The 21,030-nt window shown below is 41.1% G+C and overlaps 1 protein-coding gene across 3 annotated transcripts in view; it reads left to right on the top strand.

The window, feature by feature from the left end:
• LOC111953520 (receptor-type tyrosine-protein phosphatase N2-like) overlaps positions 1-19,503 on the top strand; it is a 251,504-nt gene extending 232,001 nt beyond the window's left edge. For 2 of the 3 annotated variants that reach the window (XM_023972863.3, XM_023972862.3), the window contains 6 exons: positions 1,830-1,949; positions 3,246-3,412; positions 6,141-6,194; positions 8,742-8,806; positions 13,158-13,231; positions 16,916-19,503. In XM_023972863.3, coding sequence (XP_023828631.1) covers positions 1,830-1,949; positions 3,246-3,412; positions 6,141-6,194; positions 8,742-8,806; positions 13,158-13,231; positions 16,916-16,987 — 552 coding nt within the window. In that variant the 3' untranslated portion in view covers positions 16,988-19,503. Of the gene's footprint in view, positions 1-1,829; positions 1,950-3,245; positions 3,413-6,140; positions 6,195-8,741; positions 8,813-13,157; positions 13,232-16,915 lie in introns of those variants that run through there. The other variant, XM_070435454.1, reaches the window with a different exon arrangement.
• The last annotated feature ends 1,527 nt before the right edge of the window (positions 19,504-21,030 follow it).

Raw genomic sequence — 21,030 nt, 5'->3', positions numbered from 1 at the left:
TCTCTCGCTCCCCCTCCCCTCTCTCTCCCCCTCTACTCTCTCTCTCCCCCTCTGTTCTCTCCTTAGAGTTCAGGGACTAAGCCAGTCACAGTGAGGGTTCAAAGAGCTCCCAAACAGAGATTTTGACTTGGTTCTCTTTTTATTCTCTGCTTGTGTGCTCAATAATGGAGTGGGGATGTCTAATCACGAAATTACTTTAGAAGTTAATTAAATAAAAAGTATTAATTCAATTAATTTGTTTATTCTACACTCTTAGAAAAAAAGGTTCCAAAAGGGTTCTTCGGCTGTCAACATAGGAGGACCCTTTTTGGTTCCAAGTAGAATCCTTTTTGGTTCCGTGTAGAACCTTCTGTGGAAAGGGTTCTACATTGAACCAAAAGGGTTCTACCTCGAACCAAAAGGGTTCTTCAAAGGGTTCTCCTATGGGGACAATCGAAGAAACCTTTTAGGTTCTAGATAGCACCTTTTTTTGTCATTAGTTTATAGGCAGGACCATTGTACTTTTTATTGCTCTCATAAAACCACTGTTTCTTCCTAATGGCCGCACTGGGCCTTTCTACCTTCCAAGGAGACATAAGATTGTGATAAGATGAAATTGAGAGAATCATTTGAGCTAGCTCAGTTGGCAGAGAGAGTGAGGGTCACACGGGGGCGCTCTGTGACTTCCTGTGATCTACAGTACAGTAGTACAGCTCAACTGATCACACGTCGGTGGCGGGGCAGACCAATAACGTTCCCTCACACAATCCTGTACGTCGTATAATAACGTATCTCTCCTGCTGAATGACTAACATTGATTTAGTTTCAATGGAGATATAGAAACATCAAGCAATCACAATGCATCATTATACATTTTTTCTTGTGCTGTCAATGTTCTGTGGGACCTTTCTGTGGTGCTGTATTAATTCCTACTGTATTAACCCCTACTGTATTAACTCATAGTGTAGTAACCTCTACTGTATTACCTCCTACTGTATTAACTCCTACTGTATTAACTCATAGCGTATTGACTCATACTGTATTAAAATCCTACTGTATTAACTCATAGTGTATTGACTCATACGGTATTAACTCATACTGTATTGACTCATTAGTATTACATCCTAGTGTAGGTTGAGACATCATAGCGTATGTCTCATAGCTGTGATAACTCTCTCACTATGATTGAACTCTGTCTTATTGACGTCATACATGTATTACAATATGCTCTATCTGTGTATTTAACTCATTAAGTGTGTATGTACCTCCTACGTGGTGATTATAACTCATTACTTGTATGGATCCTCCTATACTGTTGTTTTGTGTAATATGATTACCTCTCTGATCTGGTATGTAACTCATAAGCTCGTATGAACTCTATACCATTATAACTTCCTACTGTAATGACTCACTGTCGTATGAGACTCAGAGAATGATTGAGAACTGTATATAAAATCCTACTATATCTCAACTGCATAAGTGTATACTTGACGTCATATGGTATTAACTATACTAGTATTGACTCTAATAGTGTCATGTGTACGCCATACGTAGTTAGACTGCCCTACTCTATTAACTCCTACTCTATTGACTCATAGTTTATTGACTCCTACTGTATTAACTCATACTGTATTGACTCATAGTGTATTACCACCTACTGTATTCACTTTTACTGTATTAACTCCTACTGTATTAACTCCTACTGCATTAGCGCCAGCTGTATTGACTACTACTGTATTAACTCACTCCGACTGTATTAACTCCTACTGTATTGACTCATCCTTCATGAGTGCCCTGCCATTGTTAATATGACTAGATTTGAGCCCTCCTATGTTCCCTTGTGTCTTCAGATGGTGTGGGAGAATGGCTGTGTGGTCATCGTCATGCTAACGCCCCTGTCGGAAAATGGAGTCAAACAGTGTCAACAGTACTGGCCGGACGAGAGCTTCAATGTCTACCATGTTTATGAGGTAAAACAATGATCCTTGTTTAGGATGTGTTCTTTATTTGTTTAATATATTATTCATCTTCATTTTTTATGAAATGGTGTGGTATTGTCCTTCCACATATCTGTTTGGAGTTGATTTGGTCCAGGGGTGTCACTCAGTGAGAGTTATTGTACAGTAATTGATATGCAGGTAACTGCCAAAATAATAGAAAAACTTGAGTAAATGAGGGATACAAAGTATATTGAAAGCAGGTGCTTCCACACAGGTGTGGTTCCTGAGTTATTAAGCAGTTAACATCCCATCATGCTTACATGCAAACCTTATTGGCCAAGTTGCGTGCACTGAGCGTGCAAAACAAATGTACACATATATGTTACTTCATCATTTCCCCCACACTGTTTGCACGCGTGAGCGAGCGTCTGCGTAGCCAAGCGCTAAACTAGAACTTGGTTCTGTTTGAGACACGCCACGAGCTGCAAGTCCCCTCCTTATTGGATACAATCCCACATGGTTGCTTGAAAGACGAATGAGGAGATATTAATCAAAGATAACTAACTAAAAACTAACTAGGCTTCATTTTTATTTGTGGTTTAATCGTCGGAGTAGAGAAACACACGATTGTTGCAGAATTCTACAAAGAACCAGCTAAAAAAGGGACCATATTCATGATCAGGTTAAATAACAACTCAATGTTCATCTCCCATGACAAACTGCTAGCAACACCTATCTAGCTGAATGTCCATGAATGTTTCATGTGTGTTCTGACCTGTCCCCAAATGAATATAGTTGGTGTCGTGATCGCGTCTGGTGGGGATAGACAAAATCAACATGCACATGATGGTGCATGAGTGGTCACTGAATGGTTTGATGAGTATGAAAACAATGTAAACCATATGTCATGGTAGTCTCAGTCACCAGATCTCAACCCAATTGAACACTTATGGGACATTCTGGAGCGGCGCCTGAGACAGCGTTTTCCACCACAATCAAATTATGGAAGAATGGTGTCGCGTCACTCCAACAGAGTTCCAGACACTTGTAGAATCTTTGCCACGGTGCATTGAAGCTGTTCTGGCTCGTGGTAGCCCAACACTTTATGTTGGTGTTTCCTTTATTTTGGCAGTTACCTGTACCTGGTAATACTGTAGTTCTCACCACAGAAATAGAATCACTAGAAGGGACATCTCTATTCAAGTCAATAGTGCCCTAATGGGTGTACCCATGAGTTTACTTGTCAAATTGCCATGGCCAGAGGTTTTAAGCCTGTTCTGTTGATTCGATTTCTATTGTTCTCACTCCCTTCCCTTGTCTATGCAGGTGAACCTGGTATCAGAACACATCTGGTGTGAGGACTTCCTGGTCAGGAGTTTCTACCTGAAGAACCTGCAGACCAACGAGACGCGCACCGTCACGCAGTTCCACTTCCTTTCCTGGGTGGACCGCAGCATCCCTGACTCAGCCAGGATCATGCTGGACTTCCGTAGGTAGGCCACCTGTCCCCGTCTGACCAACGGCTGCTCCTTTTGTCTCTTGTAACTTTCCCAGGTTTTCCANCCCCGCATGGAGATTTCCAGATATCTTGCTTATTCCCTCCTAATTCTGGGAATCTTCCAACCGGGATTTGTGGGAATTTGGGGAAAGTAACCGGGATTTTGTAACCTTAGGTGTTAGCTTGTGATATGATAACGTTCCTTTTGTCGTTGCCCTGCTTTCACTTGTCTACCTGTTCTCTCCGCAGATCTTTTCTCTTTAACTCCTGTAGAGAATGGGTTTATATGGTTGTTCCTGTAAGACTTATGTTTCTGCACTGCTTCTTTAATCGTAGGGCTGTTTTCTCTCCTCTGCTCATGCAAGGCAGCAAATTAACCGTCTTCATGGCACGGCCTGAACATTTTTTAAATTCAAACAGCCAATTAAATGGTAAATGTCAAGCTAAAAAAACCTGGGCAAATGGAAGGGAAAGCCAATGACTGTCTAACCTCTGCTCCCTTGTTCTTCATCTGACGTATGCTGGCAGAAGAGCCGCAATAGGCCCCCAGGGAAACACTCTGAAAGGAATGGGAAATCCCACTCCAAATAAGAATATGTGCCTTCAGATGTGTGGATGGATGGAATTCTATCCTCCTTCTTCACAATTTAGACCAGAAAAAAAACAAGTTAAGAATTGCTTTGTACTTCTGTGATTTTTTTTCTTCTTCTCATATTTGTGCTGTATTTAAAAACTGAAGTGCAAAAAAATGATGTCCAAGAAAGGCACTAGTTCTTTATCCTATCATCTGAAACCTCTCTGACCTCTACTGGTGCTGAAAGCTCGTACCTACACTCAAAAAAAATGCTGGGTTGTTTGGTTGACCCAACTGCTAGGTTGCAGACATTGGGTCACTTAGTTGGGTGGTTTTCTTTAAAAACTACTGGGTTATTGATGCTGGGTACTAGGTTATTGAGACATTTACTCTCATGGGTGGCCAATAAGATCTAGCTGAAAGCCACACCCTAATACGACATGCCTCCTCAAAATAACCCTTAGGATCACGTTAAAAAAAGACCCAGCTGCTAGGTCAACCCAGCATGAGAGTAAAAAATACCCAATTGATGGTTAAATGAACCAATGTTTTGGGTAATCCTAACACCCAACTTGTTGGGTTATTCACGCTACCCAACTGGCTGAGTCAAAATACTGAAGTCTGCTTCATGTTTTATAACGAATAAAGAACTCAGCTGTGGCGGGGCTTGCTCTCTTGCTGGTATGTAAGTCCATCTAATTGGAGAAGCTCTGCAGGTTAGAGAGAGCTCACCATGCTAAAAGGGTAATTGCTGTCACACTAGAGGTCATTTGGCATCCAGCTCTCTCACTACGGTAGCGAGCTCATGTAGAGGAGGTGAGTAGGATTAGCGCTCTCATGATAAGGTAGCCTTACCTGCGACTTCAAAATCAGTGTCACCTTCAGCCCATGAGGAAATGTCCTCTTGGTCTAATGATTAAGAGGTTGGTTTCCCGGAGCAGGCGACCAGAGTTCAGATCCCACCTTTGACCCTCATATCCCCACAATGCACCGCTCATGTAGTGGTTTTGGCCAACTAAGAAATTAGCGGTTGCCAGTGTCATTTTTGTGATGTTGCAGCTAGTAATATGAGCCCAGTTGCATAGTCACAAAAGTGATCATTGGAAACCGTGTCTCTTCAGCCAGGCCTGTGCACACGCTTTCTCTCTCTCTCTCCCTCCGCTCCTCTCACTTTCACTTTTCCACCCCTTTGGTTTGCATAATAACTCCCTCTCTGTTCACTCTCAAACTACTCAAAATGCCTGGTTTGTTTGATAAATTACCTGTAAAATGCATTTTATTTTCATCTTACTTTGATGACGTCTTTCTTTCACAAACAAATGCTCCTTCTCATTATTCAAAAAGTGTTATTCATTTAAATGTTCATTTTAAAATATGTAGTAAATGGAATATGTTTTTTTATAAATGTTATATGCATGCTAGGTCACAACAATTATATGCTACTGTATATCACGTACAATGCTAGTATTTAATAAATTACTGTATATAAAATTATAATATTCCTGTGTAGGTTTAGACATTTTTATTTATTTTTAAACGTCTTTGAAGTTTGAAAAAAACAGCCTCTTGTCTAAATGACCTCTGAGCATTTAGTGTAAAAAAATCATCCTAATAAAAATAAATAAAACAGGACCGATGTAGCCAGTAGTTTCCATGGCAACAGCTGGGTGTAGACGGCTAGTTGGCTCCCACTGTGTGTCTGTGGTGTGTAACATTTATAATTGTGCAAGGTTAATGCGTTGCGGATCACGACATCTTACCACCGCATCCATCACGGCAGTAAATACATGTCACAATATGGTGTTTTAAATTACCCTTCATTCATTCGTATTGTTCAACATGGAATACTTTTGCCCTCGTATTATTTTGATTGGCAAGGGGACTCGAAATGTTCAAACATGACTGAATTACAGAATTTTTGTTTTATCATTTTTTATTGCCTCTAAAAGTACAAACTGAATTTTTCCTGATTGTTGAAATACAGTAAGCAGCATGTAACCCTTTTTTGTGAGTCATCCACATGTTTGATTTGGTGATGTACAATATACTATATGACTTTTATCTAGTCAAATTTTGCAGATGTGCTCCAAAACATGTGCTTGTTTTGAAGTGTGACATTAATAGCAGACTTTCTTCTGTTTCATTACAGAAAGGTTAACAAGTGCTACCGGGGTCGGTCTTGTCCAATAATTGTCCACTGCAGGCAAGTATATTACAATAATTATAACCTTGTAACGATGCACTGGCTGAATGGGTGTCAATTGCATTACATGACAGACTGAGAATATACGTTCCACTACGTATTTATTTGGACAGGGAAGTGAAAACTTTTAATTTGACTCTATGTTTCAGCATTTTGGATTTGAGATCAAATGTTTCATATGAGGCTACAGTACAGAATGTCACCTTTTATTTGAGGGTATTTTCATACATCTCTGTTTTACCGTTCAGAAATGAAAGCACTTCATGTATCTCGCCCCCCCCATATTTGAAGGTGTCATATGTATTTAATTCATTTATATGTAAATTAAAGTAGTGACAATTTTTGTATTTGGTCCAATTTTAGTAGCAGGCAATGACTACATCAAGCTTGTGACTCTTCGAAATTGTTGGGTGCGATTGCGGTTTGTTTTGGTTGTGCCTAATAAATCATGTATTTGTTACTTTTATTGTAAATAAGAATTGAATAGGTTTTTAAACACCTACATTGATGTGGATGCTACCATGATTACGGATAATCATGAACGCATTGTGAATAATGATGAGTGTGAAAGTTACAGAGGCATAAATATCATACCCCCCCCCCCCAAAGAAAATGGTAACCTCCCCTGTTATTGGGAATGGTGAGAGGTTATCTTGTCTTGGGGGTATGGTCTTTGTGCCTCTGTAACTTTCTCACTCATCATTATTCACAATTCATTTATGATGACATTTGTAGAGTCACAAGCTTGATGTAGTCATTGCATGCTAGGAATATGGGACCAAATACTGAACTTTTGACAATTTTATTACACATACAGTGAAAGTGAATTTTCCTAAATACTTAGGACATCTTCAAATGCAGGTTGCCATTTATTGGGATGACTCATGTACAGGAGACAGCTCTGCAGCGTAGTCACTAGCTGGCAAGGCCACAAAGTTATACAATTTGATTTTAAACCTAACCCTGACCTAAACCCTAACCTTAACAATACTGCTAACCTTATGCCTAACCCTAACCTTAAATTAAGACCAAAAAGCATTTTTTTTTTCATGAATTTTTACAATATATAGGCAATTTTGACTTTGCAACTGGCCCATCTAGCGGAAATCGCTCTGCCTCCAGGACAAGATTCATCCCAATAACCGTCAACCTGCCCTTCAAATAGGGGGACTAGATACATAAAGGGCTCTCATTTATAAAATGTGAAACAGATATGCACGAAAATACCCTGAAATAAAAGGTGACATTCTGTACTATGGCCTCATATGAAGCAATTGATTTCAAATCCAAAGTGCTGGAGTATGGAAACCAAATCAAATGTTTTAGCTTCACTGTCCAAATAAATACATAAGAAGGTATAGGAAGACACAGTTAGACACACAGTTACCTAAAATATTGATGTTTATATTTTTGGGATCATATTCACTGACCATACAAATGTGTACTTTTGGAAACCATATTGCACCAATATATTTTTCGTTTTGTTTAGTTAGTGAAGCTTCTCTCGTTATTTCGTAGCAGGTAACTGCCTCCATATCTTTAATAGCGTTCACTCATGCACGAAGAGTTTCTGTCTGTCTGTCTTTTGTGTCTGTCTGTCTATCTGGCCATAGCGGTCTCTGCCTGGTCTCTATATGAGAAACAGTGGATTAAATCAACAGTGGCGCTCCTCGTCTCACGCCGCTCTCTCGGTCTCTCCTGTTTTATTGGCTTTGCCTTTATTAGAGAGATAGTGAACGCCTTGTTTGCAATTAACATGCAGACAGATTGAATGCCCGGCAGGCACAAAGAGAGGCTTTTCATGTGCCTATCTCTGGTGGAATAGCAAAGCAGGCTCCCCAAAGCTGCTCTGCTAATGGCCTCTGGCCTCTCCACCTCTCCTCTGCTCCTGAGGTGCCTGTCTGCTACACGCTCACGCTGCTGCTGCTTTTGAAAGCTTTTGTCCCTCATAACGCCAGTTCCAAACCAGTCCTCTCTATAGAAGTATGTGGACCACACACACATGTATGTGTACACACACACACACACACACACACACACACACACACACACACACACGCGCGCACGCGCGCGCATGTGCATGTTTTGTATAATTTGTTTTAAAAAATCTAAACTCTGCAAATAATTATGTTTATATTTTTATAATGATGACAACTTTGTACGCAATGGTTATTACAGCTTTTATTAATATCTTATGTTCTTCAATTTAATATCATCATCAAATGGGTAATGTATGGTAAATAATTGTGGGTAATGTATGGTAAATAACTGTGGGTAATGTATGGTAAATAACTGCTATTTACCATACACAACCCATTTGTACCCGCGTGTACTTACACTGTACAGTAAGCTATGTAATATATATTTTGAAATGCTCTCCTCAACATTTGTATTTCCTCAGACTTTACAGCAATAATGCAAGACATTCTAAATGAGCTATTTCATTTCATGTAAGAGGCAAACACTACTGTTGTATTTGAGGGACCCGCTCTGTGTCCTTTCTCTACCTCACTAATGAGCGTCTTCTTCTCTCTCGTTACTTTGCAGTGACGGAGCTGGCAGAAGCGGAACGTACATTCTGATTGACATGGTCCTCAATAGGATGGCTAAAGGTAGGAGTCAATGGGCCTCTCTGTCTCGCACTCTTTCTGCTTGTGTGGAGACGTTGCCATGGCAATGGTGAAACGCCTCCATTTTCAGCCGAAGGTCTTGGGACGCATTAGAGGGTGACTGAGTGAGGCCTCTGCTGAAAACTCTGGGAGGGAACTCCAGAAAGGAGAAGAGAGGGAGAGAGGGTGAGGGAGAGAGAAAGACAGTGATAAGAGGGAGAGCAAAAGCATGGCTACTCATAACTGAAATTAATTATCATAAGCATTCACAAAAAAACAACACTCCTTGACCTTAAGACCATGATTGTGTTTTTGTACATATTTATTTATTTGAAATTTCTTTTAAAAAAGGGTCATTTTTCAACTGTTTTTTTTTCAACCATCATAAAATGTCAAATTCATTCCCCTGTAAAGGGCAAGTTAATTTATCATAATTATACAGTATATATTCCATCTTAATTTGGCTTCTCACAAGATGCAAATATTGATATATTAATCGACATTCATATCACACAACCACCTTTGAGTATGTTTTCAGTAAATTATGTGCGTATAGTATGACCGATACGACCTCCGACGAGACATCAAACATGCAAAAGGACAATATGGGAGGAAGGTGGAATCCTATTACACCGGCTCTGAAGCACTTCATATGTGGCAGGGCTTGCGGGTTACAAAGGGAAACCCAGCCGTGGGATGCCCAATGATGCAGAACTCCCAAACGAGCTAAATGCCTTTTATACTCACTTCAAGGAAGACAACACTGAGTCTTGCATGAAAGCTCCTGTTGTTCCGGATGACTGTGTGATCTCGCTTGTCATGGCTGATGTGAGTAAAACTTTTAAACAGTTTAACACTTGCAAGCCTGCTGGGCCAGACGGAATACCAGGGTGCATTCTCAAATCATGCGCAGACCAGCTGGCAAGTGTCTTCACGGAAATGTTCAATCTCTCCTTGTCCCAGTCTGTAATCCCAACATGTTTCAAGTTGACCACCATTATCCCTGTTCCCAAGAACTTCAAGGTAACCTGCATTAATGACTATCGCCCTATAGCACTCACATCTGTAATTATGAAATGCTTTGAAAGGCTGGTTATGACACACATCAACACCATCATCCCAGACACCCTGGACCCACAATTTGCATACCGCCCCAGCAGATCCAAAGATGATGCAATCTCAATTGCACTTCACACTGCCCTCTCCCACCTGGACAAGAGGGGAAATAACTATGTGAGAATGCTGTTCATAGATCAGCGTTCAATACCATAGTCCCCTCCAAGCAAATCACCAAGCTAGGGACCCTGGGACTGGACACCTCCCTCTGCAACTGGATCCTGGACTTTCTGACCGGCCAGCCCCAGGTGTTGAGGGTAGGCATCAACACCTCAGCCACACTGACCCTCAACATGGTGGGCCCTCAGGTGTGTGTGCTTAGTCCCCTCCTGTAGTCCCTGTTCACCCACGACTGTGTGGCCACGCACGACTCCAACACTATCATCAAGTTTGCTGACGATACAATGGTGGTAGGCCTGATCACAGATGGCGATGAGACAGCCTACAGGGAGAAGGTCAGAGACTTGTGGTGTGGTGTCAGGACATCAACCTCTCCCTCAACATCAGTAAGACCAAGAAACTGATAGTGGACTATAGGAGAAAGAGGGGAGAGCACACCCCTGTCCACATCTACAGGGCTGTTGTGGAGAGGGTCGAGAGCTTGGCGTCCACATCACTAAGGATTTAACATGGTCCACACGACAGTGCCCCTTCCCCCTCAAGAGGCTGAAAAGATTTGTCATGGGCCCTCAAATTCTCAAAGTTCTCAAGTTCTACAGCTGTTCCATCGAGAGCATCTTGACTGGCTGCATCACCACTTGGAATGGCAAATGCGCTACAGAGGGTGGTGCGGACAGCCCAGTACGTCACTGGGGCCTAGCTCCCTGCCATCCAGGACCTCTATATCAGGCGGTGTCAGAGGAAGGCCCCAAAAAATTGCCAAAAATTCCAGCCACCCTAGTCATAGACTGTTCACTCTGCTACTGTCCAGCAAATGGTACCGAAGCATTGGTTCTCGAACCAACGGGCTCCGAGACCGCTTTGACCCCCGAGGCATAAGATTGCTAAATAGCCATAAGACTGCTAAATATTGAATTAAATAGTTACCCAGACTATCTGCACTGACCCAATCTATGCACACTCACAAGACTATATATGCACACACTACCTAACATCTACAACTGACACCCACACATCACTACACACACCATAACACAACACACACAACCACACCAACACCACAACAACACCACACAACACACAACACGTACACCACACAAGCACCAGCAAACGCAATTCAACGCACCACACACATCACACCAACCCACACACATATATTGTAAATATAAGATCACACAACACACACACACCACACACACACAATACACCACACACCACACACCACACCACACATCACACACAACTACACACCACACACACACAATCACCAACAACAACACAAAAACATAACCACACACATACAGACAGACCCTAATACACATACGCACACACAGATACACACACTATTGCACATCATATGCTGCTGCTACTCTGTTCTCTATTTTACTTGTATTATTATCTATTCTGATGCCTAGTCACTTTACCCTGCCTTCATGTACATATCTATCTCAAATACCTCGTACCCCTGCACATTGATCTGGCACTCCCTATATATAGCTCCATTCTTGTGTATTTCATTCCTCTTTTGTTAGTAAATACGTATATATATATATTTATTTCTTTTTAAATATTTTTTACTCTGAATCGTTGGGAATGGCTCGTAGAGCAAGCATTTCATGGTAAAGTCGACACTCGTTGTATTTGGCGCATGTGACAAATTTGATTTGATTTACTATACAACACCAGGCTCTGTATTGCATAATGAGAAATAACTCCAGCAGTGGATACAATAGATGTCCCCCTATGCCCCCCTGGCCTCCCACCCCTATCAGAGCAGGTCATCCGTACATCTGGCCCTGACCCTGGCCTCCTCCTTCTCTGTGTCTTTGGACCTTTGCTCTATAGCTTTGGTCTTAATGGGGGAATCAAAGGGCAGTCAGGGTAGCATGGTCCTGCTGGATGGAGGTCTTTCTCAGTCTGTCACACACATCCCTGTTCTGGGGTTCAGGCTAGAGGTTTGCGGTGGGGCTAAGGTTTGGGCTTGGGCTGTGGGTGTAGCTAGTGGTTGTGATTGGGACTGGGCCTGGGACCAGACCCACAAGTTTTTGTTATGTTGAGCAATGAGCAACCCAGAACATGAGCGGCCTATTCCTCTTTGTTTGGTGTGAGGCTCATCTGGTCTTGAGAAGTGTGAGGCCTTGTGTTCGCAAACAGAATGAAAAGCCCGGGGGGCCCAGACATAAAATCCCTCTTTCGCCTTCTTCTTCTTCTACCTCCTCCTCTTCTTCATCTTCTTCTCTCCTCCAGAGTGAATTGTACACAAGAATAATTTCACTCCGAAGCCTTTTATTGTTGGAGAATTTTCTCCCCTCTTAAACTTGAGAATCCAACACTTCTAAAACATGAAAGTTGTATTGGATCACTTTGAGCTGGGAGTCCAGCTGCATTAACCGGCCCCTTCTCTCCCTTCCCTCTCTCCCCCTTTCAAAACGTCTTTAAGGGCTCTGGGCTTTCTCTCCCTCTATTTCTTTTTTTGGAAGTGAATCTCAAATGAGCCCTCATGGTCCCCTCCAACTCGCCATTTATTAGACTCCCACAATAGTCTGGTTGTTGAAGTTATTCAAGCTAAAGGTGAAAGGATATTTCAAATGAGAGTTTATTGCACGTTGGCATTATTCAGTCTATTACAGCTACTCAGCTCACATAACTTGCTGAATTTTAAAATGACACAAAAACATTTATTGTATGGTGAAGGTCAACTATATCACATCTAACACATCTCTCATATTTTCCCACATCATACGAAGTATAGCAAATTGGCTTGATTTTCCATTCATTTCCGATTATCTCAGACATCAGAATGCAAGCTTCTGAATCACAGTTGAGCATAGTGCAATTTTATGCCTGCTACTACAATGCATGGTTCTTTTTCAAGCAGGGCACAGTTTCTTTGATTGCATCATTAATTGTACAATATGCCCTGCCCCAGAAATATCCCCATGCATATATTATTCTAGTGAAAACAGTCAGTGGCTCCTTTCCAAGTCTTTCGAGGGATGAATGTAATAATTTTCAATCGCCATGCCTATCCAAAGGGAGCCGGTAGAAAGGAGATTGACAGATGTGAGCTGGATTACTCTGCTGCTTTGAAGTCAGTCCAATGTGCGGTCTGTTGCAGGTGCTAAAGAGATTGATATTGCCGCTACCCTGGAGCACTTGAGAGACCAAAGACCCGGCATGGTCCAGACAAAGGTAAGGTCCCTCGCTCTGAGGGAGGGAAGGAGGGAGTGGGGAGAGGGGAGAAGTGGGGGAGTTCATGTCATTCACAAAGAGGTGCATCTAGTTCACGGGTAAGTGCACAATGACATGATTGGTTGCTTGAAATTATCAAGACTATTTATTTATTGGAGGGGCTTTTTTTTTTTAAGATTCTCAGTCAGTTCATATTCAAAATCACACATGAGGAAGTTTATGTCCACAGACACTGAGGGCTGGTTTCCCAAACACATATTAAGCCTTGTTCTGAACTTAAAAGCATGCTCAATGGAGAAACCCCTTTTGAAATAGCTTTTTAGTGCAGGACTAGGCTTAATCTCTGTCTGGGAAACCAGCCCTCAGAGTTTAAGATCTCCATGTGGAAGTAAGCTTAGCATTTGGCTTTTTTTTTGCAATATCCAAAACTCATGTTCTCCTACAAAAACTCCTGCCATACCTTACTTTATTAATAATCTTTAGACTGACGAGTTACCATACCATCTCAGGGATGGCTAACTCTGGAAATCTCTCCGGTCTCCTCAGTGTTAGGTAAAACGGCTTTTAGTTTCTTTGCATCCCATGTATGGAACAATCTAGAGTTCCCTACAACTGGATGTTCTGGTGGCTCTCGGGCATTTCAAAATGTTGATTGGGGACCTCTTTGCTGATGAATGGGATTGTTTTTTCTTGAATGTAGAGGAGACCTGGGTCACACTTTTTACTCTCGTGTATTTCTCAGCACCAGTAAATCGTACGAGATTCTTTTCAACATTAATAGAAAGACCAAGGTCTTGGGTTGAAATAGGGAGCGTTTTTTTAATCCTTATAAGCAGTGCTTAATTTGAGCCAAGCGGAACAGGATCCACTTTCGACTGTTTCGTTCCCGGAACCTACAGTATTTGTCTGGATCCGGTACCTCTCGTGGCATTAAAAATAATTGTCACATTTTACAACGCTCTCCACAGTACATTTTCCAAACACATTTTGATATGTCGCTCAAAAAGATATTTGTGTTTACTGGAAAGGGAGGCCTTTATAGCAACATCACAAAAGAGCTTGGGATTTGTTATATAGTGGCAATGTCCCCGAACAATACGGTTATAATGGAGTTGATAGTGACCAGGTGGATGAGTTCTTTCAAAGAATTCACATATTTTGATCTTAAAGTTATTACACAGCACCATCCGGATTGGGAGTAATAAGCACTGTGACAACCAACCCGTGAGACAACTAACCCCGGTCTCCCCTATTGTAATGATGTGTATGCAGGGTTCCCTTGTGAAAGAGACCTTGGTCTCAATGGGACTCCGTGTTAAAATAAAGGTAAAATAAATAAATACATGTAATTCTTGCTTGCCTCTAGAATTTAGAGTAGCCTCCTAACTCCCATTCCTCTTTTCTTAAGGTTGAGTAAGTCAGAATTTTGTCCACAAATGTACCCACATTTATATTATATGTAAATAGTTTATGATTAGTCAATGCTACAGTATAATATCGTTATTTTTATACTTCTCCCTATTAGCTGAAATCGTATTTTTTCAAAGCTATTTTAGCTGTCACACTAGCTGTTCGATCCGAACAGATTCACAAATCATGGGAATTTGTCACGCTATGCAAACATTGCCTCCGCTCTGAGGCAGGTGTTGCTAGGCAACCCCCTGGACTTGCCCAAGCAGGCCCCAGCTAAAGCCAGTGTGTGAAACTTGCTAGAAAGCGTGTCTGTGATGAAACTAAATAAATATTGCACTCTGACCCACAACTTCTTTGCTAGATTAATGATAGTGTTGTTAGACAAAGTACGGAAATGGAACTTCAAATCGTGAAATAGTTTTATTGGGATTTGCAGCTGTTGTGGGTAAGTAATGAATCTGCTAGCTTCTGCAATAACTGAACGTTAACGTTACTCATCCTTTAACTAAAATAATCTAACTCGTTTACCTGGGAGTGAGGGAGGTTTGAAACATCTCATTACAAGCAAGTCGGTTCCCTGGAGAATGTGTGTATTTAAACGGACCATGCTCGCTCATCTATGAATACTGAATTATGATGGGCAGCGAAAGCTTTTTGTGTCGTTTAAGACGGCTCCATTTAACTCCGGAAATATCAATTAAGGCAACCAGGGCAAAATTAGGCTGTATCACGTTTATCAAAGTTGTTTACTGGAGACGTCCTGAAGTTTTTATTTATGTAAATTAAATGGATTTAATGCAGCTTTCGCTGAATCATATTTACCAGTTACTCAGGTATCTGATTGGAGCTTGTTAGGGAAGGTTTCATTTTGGCAAACGTAAATGTTAAAAGCCTTTCACTAAAACATCTAAGGGCAAATTAAATTACAGCAGAGAACTAGCAATATTATTGATGCTACTATGGTGCCTCACAGGTTCATCAAGAGCATAAATTGATTACATTTTTTTGAGGACAGCTTTTAGCTGTAAAATATATGCAACATTAGCTGTTCTGGTCTTAGATAGATGTGTTAAATATACTGACTCTATGCTCAAGAGCATGTCTCCTGTAACTTTGTGGGAAAGACAGAGGTTTAACTCCCTCCAGTGGTGGAAATGTGAAACCCTCTTCCTTGGCCACCATAATGCCTACCGAGACAGCTTAATCAATATGTTCCAAGGCTTAAAGATTTGTGGAATTTCTTTAAAAAAATGTGTTTTAATTAACTATAGCTATTAAAGGTATTTTATGAAGACCTATACAAATAAGAACAACCTAAGCCAAAAAATATTGACATTACTTGTTGTAAAGAACTCCTCAGTATAGATTTTATTTTTCTCCGGGCGAAAATGTGGCAGGTTTTGTGTTGACACATCTGAAGTCTGATTCTTGCAAACGCCTACCTCTCCTCAGTGAGTTTATTTTAGCGCCTGAAGCCTGAGTGAGAGTTGAGGAGTGGAATGTGAAACAGTGCGTCTTCAGGGTGAAAAACGATCGGTCCTGTTGTGCTCCTGAGGGAGCACAGTGAGTCACACACATACACACGCACACACACTTGAGAGAACAGTTGATTTAAGCCTAGATTCAATCAGATCAAGCTTTAACCTGTGCTAGCTGACACCCGCATAGCTGGTGTTTTGGAGGTGTAAGTGCGTTAAAAGCTGTCAAATCGGTGAGTGGCTTCTCTTGTTGTCATTGTCATGAAGCCACACCCGTTCCACCCACTTTAGAGGTTCAGAACGAGAAAGTGTAGGCAATGGGGTGATTCCCCACGAAACTAGAACAAAGTGAGACCATGATTTTGGGGATTTTATTCATAAAAGGGGCCTTTGGAGGAAAGATTGAAGCATAATTAAGAAATAATTAATTGAAGTTGGAATATTTGTGACATTTTGGCCTTACCAGGCCTTCTTTAAGACTCCGTAATGTTTCATCTGTAGGTGCTACAAAACAAAAGTTGGTGTCATACGAAGCTTTACCACTTCCTCTGTAATAGTATTTTAGTAGTATTAGAGTAGTATTTTAGTAATTTCTTTAGTATGAATATTGAAAACTATAAACATGAATATTGAAAATCAAAAATGTTTGATTTGGAAAGAAATGGTATATATCATTTTTTCAATATATTGTTCAACAAGAGGTAGTTATAAAAAGTGTCACTCTGATAGGACTCACTGGCAGTCCTGTAACTTTACACTCACTCTCTCTCGCTCTCTCTCTCTCTCTCTACAGGAGCAGTTTGAGTTTGCGCTGACAGCCGTGGCGGAGGAGGTGAATGCCATCCTAAAAGCACTTCCACAGTGAAACCCGACACCGCAGCGCACCGCACCATGCCATGTCTCGCTGTCTAAACACAAGTTCCTCTGCCCACTCAAGACTGACATCTTGTCCATGTCCCAAATGGCACCCTATTCCCTACGTAGGGGGCAACATTTTTTTTTTTTTTTACCAGGGCCTATAATAGGGTGCCATTTGGGACACATACCTCTTCTCCTGCTTTCTCTCTCCTCTGATTCTCTCTCTCTCTCTCAATCTCTCTCTTGGTGTACTTATGAATGTTGTGCCAGATACTTGACCGACCTGGTCTTCTTAACTGTGATGTATTCTGTTTGCAGTTGTTATCGAACATATGTTTTAAGATAACGTGTGTTCTCTCTCTCTCTTTGTGATCTGAATAATGTGTTAAACTTAGCATCAGATACTTGGTTATTGATGTGATGTATATACTATTGTATTCAAGGCCCAAACATCTGTGTCCTGTATAAAGAGAAGATGCTTAAGAGAATGATGTCGAAGCGGTCTTTACTATTTAAGTTCTGAACCATATACTATGACCCCGTTCAAATACAGTTGAAGTCGGAAGTTTATATACACCTTAGCCAAATACATTTAAACAGTTTTTCACAATTCCTGACATTTAATCCGAGTAACAATTCCCTGTCTTAGGTCAGTTAGGATCACCACTTAATTTTAAGAATGTGAAATGTCAGAATAATAGTAGAGAGAATGATTTATTTCAGCTTTTATTTCTTTCATCACATTCCCAGTGGGTCAGAAGTTTACATACACTCAATTATTATTTAAATTGTTTAACTTGGGTCAGACTTAGCCTTCCACAAGCTTCCCACAATAAGTTGGGTGAATTTTGCCCCATTCCTCCTGACAGAGCTGGTGTAACTGAGTCAGGTTTTTAGGCCTCCTTCCTTGCTGAGCGGCCTTTCAGGTTATGTAGATATAGGACTCGTTTTACTGTGGATATAGATACTTTTGTACCTGTTTCCTCCAGCATCTTCACAAGGTCCTTTGCTGTTGTTCTGGGATTGATTTGCACTTTTTCACCAAAATACGTTCTTCTAGGAGACAGACCGTGTCTCCTTTCTGAGCGGTATGACGGCTGCGTGGTCCATGGTGTTTATACTTGCGTACTATTGTTTGTACAGATGAACGTGGTACCTTCAGGCGTTTGGAAATTGCTCCAAGTTAACCAGACTTGTGAAGGTCTACAATTTTTTTCGTGGATGATTTCTTTTGATTTTACCATGATGTCAAGCAAAGAGGCACTGAGTTTGAAGGTAGGCCTTGAAATACATCCACAGGTACACCTCTAATGGACTCAAATGATGTCAATTAGCCTATCAGAAGCTTCTAAGGCCATGACATAATTTTCTGGAATTTTCCAAGCTGTTTAAAGGCACAGTCAACTTAGTGTATGTAAACTTCTGACCCACTGGAATTGTAATACAGTGAATTATAAGTTAAATAATCTGTCTGTTAACTGTTGTAAACATTACTTGTGTCATGCACAAAGTAGATGTCCTAACCGACTTGCCAAAACTATAGTTTGTTAACAAGAATTTTGTAAAGTGGTTAAAAAAAATAGTTTTAATGACTAAACTTCCGACTTCAACTGTACTTTCGAACTGCATCCTTCCGTCCTTGAGGTAACAGATCTGTATATGATTGGATCGGTGTAAGCAAGGTTATCGTCCTATTACTTCCACCAATCCAACCAATTCATATATGTGATTATTTTATTGAAGGTTGGAAGGAAGGATACATTCCTGAAGTATTTGAACAAGGCCGGTATGTGAGGTTTAGTTGTTCTCTTGTGCAGGGATTCTTGCAGCAGACTGTATTCGTTTGTTTGACATTGTTATGTATATGAATGTAATACCGGGAATATTTAAGCGTCACCGAAATATAGTGATTACAAATAGAGTGATAAATATAGCTTTTAACAATATGATATGATTAAGCTGAATTATATTGACATTGTTCATTATATTTGTTTTGTCCTTTTAATTGACAGAATATTGTGACATGTGGGCAGGTGAAGTCCATAGACGGGGTGTCAAATATACAGAGGGAGTCCAATCTGGCCCGCGCGTGGTTTGGGTGGGTGGAAATATTTGTTTTGGGGGAGGGGGTAAATAAACTTAATTCACTTTAAAATTACTAAAACTGTGTAGAAATTATAATGGACCTACACTCATACAGTTTCTTGACTGCGTCCAGCTAGCTAATAATCACCGAAATGAAAACTAGACAGTCAGGAAGATTAGAAAATTCCAAAAATGATGGACAGAGGACTATAAAAGAAATGTGAAATATAACCAATTTTCAGTGCGGCTCTCTGGATCTCGTTGAAAACCAAATGCAACCCCTGAGGCAAAATGAGTTTGACAACCCTGATGTATAGAATATAAATGATTCGATCCCTGTAGTGCTATTAAAATGTTTACTGAACTCTTCAATGAAAACCATATATTTTGTGTGGAAATAAAAATTATATCAGATTGAAAATAAACCATAGAACGGTTGACCAGAGATTTGCCTGTCATTTTTTCCACTAGTTCTTTAGAAAACATTCAAAGGAGTACTTATGGTATTTGTATAAGGTCACAAGGCGAGACACAAATGCAGACACAGGAGGCGGATTGTAGAGCTCCGATATTTCTTATAACCAAGGGAGTAGGCAAAGGCAGGTCGGGGACAAGCGAGAGTTCATAAACCAGGTTATAGTCCAAACAGTACCAGACGGTAGGCAGTCTCGAGGTCAGGCCAGGCAGGGGTCAGAAACCAGATCCGAGTCCAAAACAGTACAAGGGGATAAGCAGGCTTGTAGTCAGACAAGGCAGAGTGATCAGGCAGGCGGGTACGGAGTCAGGACAGGCAATGGTCGAAACCAGGAGGACTAGAAACAAACAGAGACTGGGAAAAAATAGGAGCAAGGGAAACCGCTGGTTGACTTGGCAAACAAGACAACCTGGCACAGAGAGACAGGAAACACAGGGATATATACACCGGGGATAATAAGCGACACCTGGAGGGGGTGGAGACAATCACAAGGACAGGTGAACCAGATCAGGGTGTGACAATTTGATGTACAGTTAAATAAAAGATGGGTTCTTTTACCAGAGGGTGAGTGCACTGACTGAATTCCATGCCTGAAATTAAGGGCACTATTCAAACTTCAGAGATATGGATTGAATAGAGCCCTAATGCTGCTTTTCAGCTGTAACACTGAGGTTACACCAGTGTATACACCCTTATGTTATACTAGGGAAATTGTGTTTCCATAGCTAGGACTGACAATGAGGATTTGTGAACACCATAATCAAAACAGTTGCTTTGTGAGAAGGTGTTGAAGTTCACAGTACAGTTAACCATAGTTATGTAAATGCAGGTTGAAAAGTCCATCCCTGGACAGATTAAATGATTGTCTTCTTACCGCATTTTTCAGATGAGAGAGAGGGCAGGCTATGAAAGAGAATCAGCCCAGTATTTTACCCACTGAAATCCTTTGGGGGTAATATCAGGCGTGAATGGTCTGGGCACCTCTCAGGCTGTCTTACAGTACATGGTTGAGGTATAAGGGAAGCCATAGCCTATAGCGTTAACAATCAGATTGTCTTCATTTCAATCTCATATCAGGTTTGTATAGCCTATTGCACCGAGGGCACTGATCACCTTTACTTCCTAGGTTTTCATAGCGCTTTTCAGTTTCTGAATGTCGTTCAGAAGATGGTGGGCGTCGATATTCCTACCCACAAGTCTTTGCCGGAAACTTCGAATCGAGTACAGGCTTAGCTGAATGAACAACAAAGACCGGAATGTAATATGACATTTTATTAAATAGTTTGGGGAATGGCCTCGTCTCCGAGGGAAGATCCTCGGAGCCAAATGATGTAATGGCAGGTAGCCCTCTGCGGGGTTGCTGCCATCGAACCCCCCCCCCCTCTGAGAGTAAAAAGTTCCAATGACAGGCCTTAAGGTTATTATATATAGCTGGTGGTGGTGGGGAGTTGGATGGTTGTCAAAACCTTACTGGAAAACAGCAAGTGGAG

The sequence above is a fragment of the Salvelinus sp. IW2-2015 genome, linkage group LG27, assembly GCF_002910315.2.
Source record: "Salvelinus sp. IW2-2015 linkage group LG27, ASM291031v2, whole genome shotgun sequence".
NCBI lineage: Eukaryota > Metazoa > Chordata > Actinopteri > Salmoniformes > Salmonidae > Salvelinus > Salvelinus sp. IW2-2015.
Note: the sequence above shows the minus strand (reverse complement) of the source record. Positions and strands in the feature narration are given on the sequence as shown.